Source organism: Octopus bimaculoides, chromosome 11 (assembly GCF_001194135.2).
Source record: "Octopus bimaculoides isolate UCB-OBI-ISO-001 chromosome 11, ASM119413v2, whole genome shotgun sequence".
NCBI classification, from domain to species: Eukaryota; Metazoa; Mollusca; class Cephalopoda; order Octopoda; family Octopodidae; genus Octopus; species Octopus bimaculoides.
Genome location: NC_068991.1, coordinates 24953612 through 24966850, shown reverse-complemented (window position 1 = coordinate 24966850; position 13239 = coordinate 24953612). Strand labels below are relative to the sequence as shown.

The 13239-nt window shown below is 35.5% G+C and overlaps 1 protein-coding gene across 3 annotated transcripts in view; it reads right to left on the bottom strand.

The window, feature by feature from the left end:
* Window positions 1-13239, bottom strand: part of LOC106883406 (epidermal growth factor receptor kinase substrate 8) — a 134064-nt gene that overhangs the window by 59495 nt on the left and 61330 nt on the right. For all 3 annotated transcript variants that reach the window (XM_052971640.1, XM_052971639.1, XM_052971641.1), the window contains 2 exons: window positions 12255-12377; window positions 8119-8171 (listed from right to left, as the gene is read on the bottom strand). In XM_052971640.1, coding sequence (XP_052827600.1) covers window positions 8119-8171; window positions 12255-12377 — 176 coding nt within the window. The remainder of the gene's footprint in view (window positions 1-8118; window positions 8172-12254; window positions 12378-13239) is intronic.

The following is a 13239-nucleotide window of genomic DNA, read 5'->3' as shown; positions in this document are numbered from 1 at the left end:
CTCTCTCTGTATCTCTATTCAAAATAAAGCACAACTGGAGAAATCAACCAACCAACATTATATCAATTATTATTACACGGAGATATATTATTGATACACCTATGTAGGTAAACAGGAAGTAATATTCTAAACCACCTTAGTACATTACTGTTAGAATCTTGAAACAGACATGTCTGTCGTTTATTTTAATGATACACTAGATAACTGAGAAAATGAAATTCTTCTCTGATGCACTGACATGAGTTCAGGCATAATTTTATGACCATTAATATAAACCAACAATGGATTATGCTAAGTGTAATAGTGAGGAGTTTATGGAAGTGAAATCCATTCAAGGCACAAACAAGATTTAAATTTGTTGTCACTAAAGAAATTGTTGAAAATGAAGTGTGTATTTCATTATGTGCTGTTAGTTCTTCTCTTTCAGTTTCCCATATTTCACATATATATCATTTTTTTTTTATGATATAAAAATTCAACAACAAATTATAGGTGGTCTGTTTTGGTTCAGTTGTCAAAACACCCACCATGATCAATTTCAATTTCATATCCTTGTCTTGATGTGTCTCTCATTGTCTATCTCTGTTTATATAAATATATACCCCTATGCAAGAGACAGACAAACATAGAGAAGGGTTAAATACTGAAAGAGGACTAAAAACCAAAAGTTTGACATAACACAAATGTACTGCTGCCATCATCACTATCACTTTCCTCCCTCCCTCTCTATTAAGATATATATATATCTTGATGTAGGGCAATCATTCTCTATCTCTCTTTATTGTGCTATTCCTGAGGGAGGATGAATGGTTAATACAATACACACACACACCATCAAACAAGTGAAAAGTGCATAAAAGTAATTCAATATTGTCCGTATATCTTTATTCATATATTCCATTGATAATGAGGTTTTCTTTAACACAATATATTCACCTGTAAATACATGTGAGAGACATACAGAATATAGATGTATAGCAATATATATATATATATATATGTACAAACACACTCCCACATTGTGAGTACAACTGATTAAACATACAAATACATATTCATCAGGAATAATCTCACAACCAAAATACAGAGACTGAACATACATCTTTCTCCCTTACTCCATCCTCCCCCATGCTATAAACTGTCATACAATAAGCTTCCCTTAGAAGCTAATGAAGGAGACTATGTAACAACTAGTAACAACAGCTAAATCTCCTTTATATCACACCCTACTATCTTCAAAAAAATGAAAGATACACTAGATAACATAGTACAGGTTACACTAGTTAAGGAGACACAGGATAGTCACAGTTAAAACACCTTTTATTATAAGTCTGCTTCATCAAGACTCACCAAGAGTTAAAAACAATGACAATGTATTCAATGAACACATTGCAAAAACGTATTCTTACTTCCAATATACATACATTCATATACTTAACAAAAAATACAATACTTATATACCTGAAGCAAGTCTACTTTGCCCATAAGGTTCCAAGTACAGTCTTTCCATACAGCATCTTAGGCAAGTGTCTTATATTTTACTATAACCTCAGATTAGCACAAGCCTTGTGAGTTAAACTGGATGGGAACTACATTAAAATGATTTGTTGGTGTTGTGTATATGTTATCAATTCTACAATTCTTGCAGAATTGTAGAATTGATAATGTTGTACAAAATCCAACATAGTATTTAGTTATGCATTGGTATTTTGTCCAACAATACCAATGCCACCATTCCACTAGGATACATCTAACATACATCAACAACTCATACAACAATTGCAGGTCAATATCATAACACAACACACAGCACATATTGAAAGTTAAGAGAAGTAATTCCTCAAGCATAAAATATACTCTACTGTTTTAAGTATCTTTAACTATTAAAGAAATGTGTATTATAGATTAGGTATAGTGTGGTGGATAATTAAGCAGTTCGCTTGGCAACTATGTGGTTTTGAGTTCAGTCCCAAGGCATGGCACTTTGGTCAAGTGTCTTTTACTACAGCCTTAGTTTGATCAATATTTCTAAGTGAAATTGGTTTTCAATAATTTGATGAATTTTCCAGTAATTTCAATAATTTGTAAATTTTCAGAATAAAACTTCAGTATTATCTCCGTACATTTGTTTTAAATAATAGGCCCGAGACAAAAGATTCATACATTGATTAAAATAACATTATTATAAATATAAGTTACTATAATAATTATGCTTTAGAATAGACAGAGTATCATATGAGTACATGTTATTATTGTAAAGTCCTAACTAGAGCTCACTATTTAAGCAGCCTGATTTTTTATGTTTTTTTAATGGTTTCCACAATGTTTTCAAATGTTTTAGAAACTCTATCATTACAAATTTTTAAAAAAATACATTTATATTTATCAGGCTTTTAGAATAGCTGTCTTACATAAATCAGGATTTCTTTTTTCAGGGTTTTGTCACATTCTATAGTAATCCCACATTTCAAAACACTTGCAAAGCAACTTTCTTTAAAACTTTTTATTCCACATCTTTTTAAATATCTACCAGTACCATCATCATATCTTTAGTATTCCACATTTTGTAACACATATCATGCAATATTCCACATTTTGAAATACTTATAGTCTATATTTTTATAGAAAAAAATTTTGAAAAAGCAATCATGACCACAGTCAAATGATTGAAATAATTAAAGGATAAGAAATATAAGAATTCATAAATCAAAATTTCTCATTCCTTGGAGTGGGGGGTTGTAGGATTTTTATGGTAAATATCAAAACAAAGAGGTTGAAGTATGAAATTTTTCTCTAAAAAGGCACATTACAAGTGTTTCAAATTGTGAAATACAATAGCATAACCAAATTTAGCTTACAATTAGTTGTGTCCCCTTTGTCGAACAATAAAAGTATGTTTCTTGTTTTGTCAAAGATTAACATTTGGTTCAAGAGCTATTTTTTGCAAGACAACAAGAAGCAGAAACCAAAGAGAAGTTAGTATTTCATTTTTGAGCAATAAAAGGGATGCTGTTGCTTCAGTTTATTGAAAAAGTTATACTTAGTATGTTTGCTGCGCTCTGTGTCATCCACAGGCAACATCTGGGTGCAAATAACCTAAATGGTGGACTTAACAAACCATTGATCTCTGTTATCAGAGTAGTAAATAAAATCAAGGCATATGCATTCAATTCCTCACTGTTTCAATAACTTTACACTGGAAACAATAAGGATTTGGAACATTTGTTGTTGCACACAGAAGTTCAATGGTTATTAAAAGGAACTGCCTGGAAGTTTCTATTCCTTTTTTTAAAACAATTACTAAATTCTTATAGGAGTCTTATTTTGTTCTTTGTAATGAACCAAAAAGCATCAAGCATGACATTGCTTATATGGCAGATATATTCACAAAGTTCAATGAAGTCAATTTGCGACTAGGAAATGAAGTTAGACCTTATCAAAGTAAGATCAGCCCTCTCTACATTTCTGTCCAAGTTACAGTTATTCAAATGTAACATAAGCCGTTGTGAGTTCTTCCAGTTTTCAAGCTTCTCTGAACTGAAGAAGGAAAAGCGCATACCAGAAAATGACATTCATGTGTATTGTTCACACCTGGATGAGCTGCACAGAGACATGGCTGATAGATTTCAGGAAATTTATTTTTGATTAAAATACCAGTCTGCGTTGATACCTAGATATCGGTAATAAGGAAACAAGAATAGTGGAAGAACTCGTTTCACTTTAAAATGATCTTGAGCTGAGGCCAAAGTTCAAAAAATTATATCAGGATTTTGTATTGCAAAAGGACATTTCTGACTGCTACTCTGCACTGTGTAACAGTCAAAAATGTACCTTATTGCCTTCCTAACAATATATTTTGTAGAGCAAGGCTTCAGTACAGTTGCCCAGCTTCTCTCTAAACAAAGAAACAGATTGAAAATTATTGAACGCAGGGATCTAAGACTACTTCTTAGTACCTTTCCGCCTGATATCAAGAAGCTGATATCCTTGCACAATGTACATCCATCCCAATAAAAATATAAAAACAACGTAATTACAGGTGGGATGTAAATTTGCTCTCTCATATGGTAAAAAGAGCAAAATAATGGGTTAACTAGGTTATGCTTTATTTGTGAAGTACAGTTGTTTTGAATTCACAATAGAAAGCGATTTGTTTGTGGTGGTGTGTGGTAAGGGCACTAGAAATGTGACCAGTGTGATGGTGAGGGGTCCAAAAAATGTCTGGAGACTACTGAACTAGAGCAACAAATGATAACAACCACAGTATTTAGTCTGAGAAGCTCAGCCTATGGTTTTATAGTTTAAGCATTTTCTGTCTCAGATCAGTGATGTCTGTGTATTTGATATTTAGTTTGAACTTTATAAGTCAATATCTTACAATTACATTCTTTATAGGCCAATGTTTGTTGGGAATATCTGGGCAGGGAGAAAGTTCCAGAACACTGGTAATTCTGGTTCCATTGGACTGGGAGAAGTGTTTGAGGAAGAGTGATAGAAGTAATGGGAGGATGGTGCATGAAGTGAACTTGAGCAAGTAGGGTATTTAGGTTGTTAGTTCAGTGATGTAGTAGTGACCAGTGGAGGATATGCAAATCAATTGGCAAATGATTTGTGATTAAAAGCTTGGAAACCAGCTGGATGGACTCTTGTTTTAACAGATTCTAGAACACTAGATCCCAATTCCAGGTCTGTGAACTCATGGGGTTCAATGAAGTAGTACTGGGGGGGGGGTCTTTAAACTGAGTTCCAAATATGTTGAGTAGAGAGACTTTTCAAAATCCTAGGGTCTGTAAAAAAATTCATTTAAAGAAAAGGTGGTTTAGCTAGTGAAACGGCTACTGATATATTATCTTAAGTATATGAACTGCATTTTACTGAAGATCTACTGTGCATGTACGTGCATGTGTGTATACATGCTTAGCTTCAAGCTCTTGCTTGGTGTGGCTGAGTTCATTCCAAGTTAGTGGTCCCAGAAGTGTCATCATGCATAGAGTCGACCAGGTCCACTAGTGCTCTCCATTGCTGGTGGTCCCATACCAACCCCTCTGCATCCTCCAAGGATGTATTGAGTAGATTTACTTTGTTTGTTACAACATAGTTTGTTATTTATAGACACCCACTTCATGTTACAGAACCATAGTGTTCCTGAAAGTCTTGCTGTAGTGTGAACTTCCTATGAATTCAAATATTTTTTTTCCCACTGACTCACCAGTTACAGGCAAATCAAATGAACAAGGAACCAATGAGAAAATATATTTTGTATTACAACAGAATTTGCAATGCTGATGACTGTAGATATCATTATTGTGTTTTTCCTCCATACTGGCCTGAAGGTGTGTGGCCTAGAGGTTAAGGTGTATCACTCACGATCACAAGATCATGGTTTCATTTCCTGGACTGGGAGGTGCATCTTACTATGATAATTTTTTTGCTTCTGACTACTCACTTCATCTTTAGTGTTTATTTGCAATATTACATCAATCATAGAGCATGGCTTTTATTTAGCAAGCTACAAGGCAATCCCACCAATGTCAGTGCCACTAAAAATCATCCATTACTCTCTGCTCGTGGGGGTAAATCAAATCACCCAGAGAAAATACAGGTCTTGAGAGCATTCTTTAGTCTTGCTGGTGAAAGGCAACACCTCTAGTGCTGGTGCCTCAACAAAAAATTCACCCAAAACACTTTGTACAGTGGTTGGTGTTAGGAGGGGCATCCAACCACTGAAACCATGCCAAAATTGAAGTGACACTGCTTGTACGACAATGACACATATCTGCACATATCAAGTGATGTCAAGACAAGGAGACACAAACACATACGCAAACACACACACAAACATATATGTACATAAGCAAAGTTTAAGTTAGTTGAAATATATTTGTGACATTTCAACTGCTAAAAAGCAAATTCATTGCAGTTACTGTGGAAAAAGATTCTCTCATATGGTAAAAAGGTGTAAAAACACCATATCTGTCCAGTGTCACTGCCTATCAGGATTCCCAGACATTGATGTCTCTAGCTCCTTAGTTTTTGTTAATGGGAAATACCTAAAAGAGGCAAGTCTGGATAGACCTTTTCAAAGCAGAGCTTCAGATAAGATACAGTCAACAACATTGACTGATTTGCACCAGTAGACTGCCATGGTCATGGAAATTACTGTAATAGCTGTGCTATGCAGTGTTTAGGCATAAGCAAAGTTTAGGTAAGGCATGTTCACTGAAGTTAATGTGGAGAAAAATTCTCTCTTATGGTAAAAAGGTGTAAAAACACCATATCTGTCCAAGCTTCTTTCAGTTTCTATCAACCAAATCCATTCACAAGGCTCTGGTCAACCTGAGACTATAGTAGAAGACACTTGCCTATGGCGCCATGTAGTGGAACTGAACTTAAAACCATGTGACTGAGAAGTAAACTTTTTAACAACACAGACACATCTGCACCTACAGATCCCCACCTGTAGCCATTGATAGCAAGAAAAACAAATCTAAAATAATGAAGATGACAATTAATAATTTACATCTAAACTACATTACAAGTATTTTCATCTCTAATCATCAACAAGTGTCTTACTCATGGATAGTATAACATAGTCCCAGGGAGGATTTGAACAACAAATCTATATCTCTAAACCAACAGTGAGTGACACTCTTAATCAACTGATCATTAGTGTATGTCCATGCAAGGTTTTTATCTTCACAGATACATATCAACAATGACTGGTCTTGAAATTCCAGGCACTTAATCAGTATACAGGTTTGTGTCCAAGTAGCCTTAATAAATTATGCTACAGCAACAGAAAAGCATATCTTATGAGAAATTGCCTTGAACTATAGTTCTTTGTAGAGATTAAAATCACGTACACAACCCAACCTCTGTCTTATCTGATCTTTCGACAGAAGAACAGTATGAATATGTAAACAAGAGAGGATGATAAAGAAGCATATATCATGGTTTTGTTAATAGTTTTAGGTAACCATGTAGTTGCAAAGAGAGACATACAACTCTTTTATACAATACAATTCTTATATGTATGTGTGTGTGCAGAAATATATGTATGAATATCCATATAAACACCCAATATACATATATATATATAATTCTTTTAGCTGCTTCAGTCATTCGACTGCGGCCATGCTGGAGCACTGCCTTGAAGGTTTTAGTCAAACACATCAAAAGCAATACACTTTGTTACATCTGGTACTAATTCTATTGGTTTTCTTTTCCAAACTGCTAAGTTACAGGAATGTAAACAAACCAACACCAGTTGTCAAGTGGCAGTCAGGTCTCACTCGCACACACACAGATATATATATATATATATGTGCATACACATACATATATATACATATAGTATATATAGCATATCTTGTGTGTATATAGGTGTATGACTGATACTGCCTAGTTAGACCTCAACATAGATCATCATCGGCCAGCATGCCACTAGTATGGTGGTTTGGTCATTACTATACTCAGTAGTATTACCTGTTACGATATACAGAGGAAATGTAGGACAAATTATGATGGATACAAATTTATATCATTTGTTCTTCACCAAGATTTCAGCCTTGTGGTTATTTGTAATGTCAGCATTGGATGTTCAAAGTGCAACTGGATGCTGATCCACAACAAATCGTCATGGGCATGTACTCTATTGCATTATGTTAGCTCAAATACAAAGATGTGTGTAACATAGTGCAATAAAGTGTTCCCTGAAAGATCTATTCAGGTCTAGCATCTTATTCCACTTTAAAGATACAGTGAAATGGTTGCAAATAGCCACAACAGTGAAATGTATGCAGAAAACAAATTATATAAATTTGTGTTTGTCATAATTTCACACACACACACACACACGCATGTGTACACATGTATAAATGTGTGTGTGTGTGTGTGTGTGTGTGTGTGTATATATATATATATATATATAGTGGGAGATATAAATAATATCAAGTTCAGAAATACATAAATGAACATAAATTAAGAAGAGAAAATAAAATAGAAAAAAAGAAATAGAAAGAAAAAAATAGAAAAAAACAGAACCAAATGCATAAAGAATGCAAAAAGAAAAAACACTTTTAAAGTTAGAAAACAAAGAGAGACTTGAAATTGTCATACCTCCAGAAGGTGCATAAGGAACTGGCCTGGCTGGATTTGAGGCAAAATCATTTCTGAAATTCAAAGAAGAATTATTGCTGTTTAATGGTTGTAACACAGGAACCGCTCCAGGCAGTTGATGTCCACGAACACCCATATTTTGTTGGAAGTGTCTAGCAATAATCCAAAGTGTAAGAAGTTAGGAAAATGTTTTCTTTTGAATAAAAAAAAAATAATGTATGTACTGTCAGTTGATCTATGAAGCAAGCTGGGAACTTTAATATAAAGATATATATATATGAATATATATAAATGTGTATATAAGTGAGTGTTTATGAGTTTGTATTTACGTGTGTAAGTACGTGAAGCTTTTATGTCTTTGAATTATTTTTTTTCTCCCTCTGGACAAATAGCAGACTCACTAGGTGTAAAAACAGGTAAGACAGTCAGAAAATGTAAATAAGAAGTATAATAATGAGTTGGAGGGAATGAAGAGGAAAAGAAGGAGGAGAGGAACAGGTTGAAGGAAGAGATTGAGAAAGAAAGAAAAAAAGAAAGAAAGAAAGAAGGAAGGAAGGAAAGAAAGAAATGAAAGAAAGGAAGGGAAAAAGAAAAAGAAGGAAGGGAAAAGCAGACATCAAATAAAAATACCATGTGACTACATTTGAAAAGGAGAGGGAGTAATAACAACAAAAATGGGTAGAATGACAGAGGTTTTGTTTCTTTACGTCACTGTGTCTGGTGAAAGGATGTAGTCCTATAATAGAATTGTGTGTGTGTGTGTGTGTGTGTGTGTGTGTATATATATAGGTGCATTCTGAATAGCGAATTAGCAACAATAGTGAATATTACAAAGGATGCATGTACAGGTGTGTATGTATGAGTGTGTGTGTGTATGTGTAGACACACACACACACACACTATATATGCACTCAAGACAGCATTATTTATTGTTTCTATTGCCAGTTTCCATTGTATGGTAACCCACCCATCTGAAACTGTATTCCTTTTTCAAATTCTATTTAAAAACTATTCAATAATTCTTTTTACCAGTTTGTGTGTGTGTGTGTGTGTGTGTGTGTGTGTGTGTGTGTGTCCATGCACACACACACACACACACACAGATGTGGCTATGTAGTTTTGAGTTCAGTCTCACTGTGTGTCATCTTGGAAAAGTGTCTTCTATTACAGCTCCAAGACAACTAAAGCCTTGTGAGAGGATTTGATAGTTGGAAACTGAAAGAAGCCTATTGAAAATGTGTGTGTGTGTGTGTGTGTGCGTGTTTCCATGCGCACACACACACACACACACACACACACACACACAGATGTGGCTATGTAGTTTTGAGTTCAGTCTAATTGTGTGTCATCTTGGAAAAGTGTCTTCTATTACAGCTCCAAGACAACCAAAGCCTTGTGAGAGGATTTGATAGATGGAAACTGAAAGAAGCCTATTGAAAATATATGTTTGTGTGTGTATGTGTAAGAGTATATGTTTGCGTCTCTTTGTCTCAAGACCGATCAATTGAGGCATTCTGATGAATGGAAAGGTATCCAACTGTGGATAATCAACCTCAATAAAGTTTGTCCAACCCATGCAAGCATGGAAAAGCAGGTATTAAAACGATGATGATAATTATATGTACATATATTACACATTTACAAAAACTTACGCACATGGTTCTGGGTTCAGTCTCACTGCATGGCACCTTGGGTAAGTGTTTTCTACTCTAGCATCAGGCTGACCAAAGCTTTGTGAGTGGATTTGATAGATATAAACTGAAAGAAGCCCATCATCTATCTATCTGTGTGTGTGTGTGTGTGTGTGTGTCTGTCTGTCTGTCTGTCCTGCCATCACCACTTTACAAGTGTTGGTTAGTTTACATCTCCGTAACTTAGCAGTTCAGCAAAAGGAACCAAATAGAATAAATACCAGGCTTTAAAAAAAAAATAAGTCCTGGTGTCAATTTGTTTGACTAAAACCCTTCAAGGCAGTGTCCCAGCATGGCTGCAGTCAAATGACTGAAACAAGTAAAAGAATATAATTCATCCTCATCTTTTAATGCCCATTGTCCATTCTGGCATGGGTTGGACGGTTTAACAGGAGTTTGCCAGCTCGAGGGCTACCCTGGCCCCAGTTGTCTTTCTGCTTTTATGTGGCATCAGCATGGGTGCTTTAAGGAGACACTGACATGGATGCTTCTACATGACACCAGCATGAGCACTTCTATGTGGAACTGGCACAGGCACTTCTATGTGACACCAGCACGGGCACTTCTACAAGGTACCAGCATGGGCACTTCTATGTGGCACCAGCACAGGCACTTCTATGTGGCACCAGCATGAACACTTCTATGTGGAACTGGTACAGGCACTTCTATGTGACACCAGCATGGGCACTTCTACATGGCACCAGCATGGGCACTTCTATGTGGCACCAGCATGGGCACTTCTATGTGGCACCAGCATGGGCACTTCTACATGTCACTGGCACAAGCAATTTTATGTGGCACCAGCAAAGGCACTTTTATGAGACACCAGTACAAGCACAGGCATGGGTACTTTTACATGGCGCCAGCACCCACAAGCCCACAAGACTTGGATTTCTTGGTTGCAAGAAGAGTGTAAAGGATATGCTTGTATGCATAGACAGCAATGATTTTACTTAGCTTGGCATGTCGTCTCAAACACAGCAAACCACCTAAAGTCTTGGTCCGTTGTCATCTCCTCCATGAGGCCCATTCTATGGAGATCCTTTCTCACCACTTCATCCCATGTCTTCCCAGGTCTGCCCTTTCCACACTTCCCTCCACAATTAAGGACTGGCACTTCTTGATGCAGCTGTCGACATCCATACCCATCAAGTAACCATATCAGCATGTCTTCTCTCTTGCACACTACATCTGATGACCCATATGCCCAACTTTTTCTCTCAAATCACTTACACTCTATCGTATATGCACACTGACATTACCCGTCCAGTGGAGCATACTAGCTTTATTTCTTTCAAGCTTTTGCATGTCATCAGTAGTCACAGCCTCTGTCTTACTGCCATGTAGCTTAGCTTTTCATATTCAGGCATCATACAATTTGAGGAAGAGGCCCTTTGTTACCAACAAAGGTAGCAGCTATATATTTTTTATCTTTTACTTGCTTCAGTCATTTTTCTGTAGCCATACTGGGTACCACCTTGAAGGACTTAGTCAAACAGACTGACCCCAATGCTTATTTCTATTAAGTTTGATACTCATTTACTGGTCTCTTTTGCTGGACTGCTAAGTTATAAGAATGTAAACAAACCCACACCAGTGATGGTGTGGGACAACACACACACACACACACATAACAGGCTTCTTTCAGTTTCCATCTACCAAATCCACTCACAAGGCTTTAGTCGGCCAGAGCTATAGTAGATGATGACACATGGTGCCATGCAATGAAGCTGAACACAGAATCTTGTGGTTGAGAAGCAAATTTCTTATCACAAAGCTATGCTCAATATCTATCTGTTTATCCATCTGTTTGTCTGTATACATACATACTCATATTTTTACATACATACATTTATATACACACATTCATTCACACACACACACACACACAACTGGAAAACGGCTCTTAAATTATGATCATCCTGCTACTGTAGTTTATTTTCCTGAAAGAAAATCTCTTCATAGATATGTTCTGTTAAAATGACAACAAATATCAAAGTGAAATAAGCATCATCACAACAATGACTAATGGAAGCATTAAACATGCTTTTGCCTTTCCTGGGGGTCATCAATAATATACACCAATTTGTCACATGCTTGAATGGAATTCACACTTTGATACACAGGAGTAGTGAATAACACTTTCACTGATATTACTGAATGCTTGCTAGGCTGTAAAAAAACTCAACAAAAACAACTGAAACAACATTAAATTTAAATAGCCATTTGTATATCATACTAAACATATATACACCACAAAAAGGCCTGTATATGAATGCAGTCTAATGAGACATGGTTACTAAATGCAGTGACTGTGTGAAGTTTGAAAAGAAATAAAGTAAGTATGCTCTGCTGAAATGTGTAATTTTAATCTGTTGGTGGTGTTGGTAGAGGTGAAATAAAAATTACATGAAATATTACTAATTAGATTTCACAGCCGCTCACCTGGATCCTTGCCTTGAGTAAGGAGCATCAATATGTTGAAAAGAATCAGCTTTCAGAAAGGCATCTCTCCTCCCATCACTGTATCCGAAAGATTCCTCGGATGGCATATAACCATCATATCCACTGAAACATATACAGAAATGTGCAAATGATCAGTGTGTTATACAAGACAGCAGAAATGTAGGTGAAACATCAAATAACAAAATAACAATAATAAAAATACTGAAATGTTACCTTGAAAATATTCAATTAGTTTTCATTATTGAAAATCCTTCCTACGCTGGCCCCAGTAAGCAAAAAAACAATCACTGAATGTTGTTGTTGTTCTTAAATTCTAAAATTTTTGTAGGGATTTCACTGTAAGAATTTCTCAATCGCATCAGAAATTTGAGAGTATGAAGAAATCCTCTTAGCCCAATATAAAAATCATAGAAATATAACTATTACATCAATTAATATAAAATCTGCTGATACATTATGACAAAAGTGGTGTACATTTTGAATGTGAGTTTTGTATTGTTGTTGATCGTTACCTGTTGTCATGTTACTTTCACCTACCAAAGTAGGTTGAATTTAGTTGATTATATGTATTTTCATATATTTACAAGATATTAATTCGTGGGTGTTGATTCCCTAACTAAATCATTAACAAACAATCTATATATATAAAAATGAGAATGTGTGTCTGTCTGTCTGTCTGTGTGAATCCCTAAAACTCGAGAACTACGCAACCAATTTCATTCAAATTTTACACATGCCTTACTTAGGGTTCCAGTTGTGTTTTAGTCAAAAAAAATTATTAACTTCTTGCAGAGTTCGAGCACACGGCAACATAATATCTCCTCCACTATTTAAGTATTACGTGTCAAAAGTGAAACAAAAACACTCATGTCAAATACTTTCAATTTAAAAATGAAACTATTCCACTAACTGAAACAATCACATTTCGATACTGTAGTGACAGATACTTTCACAAAGAGAGAAA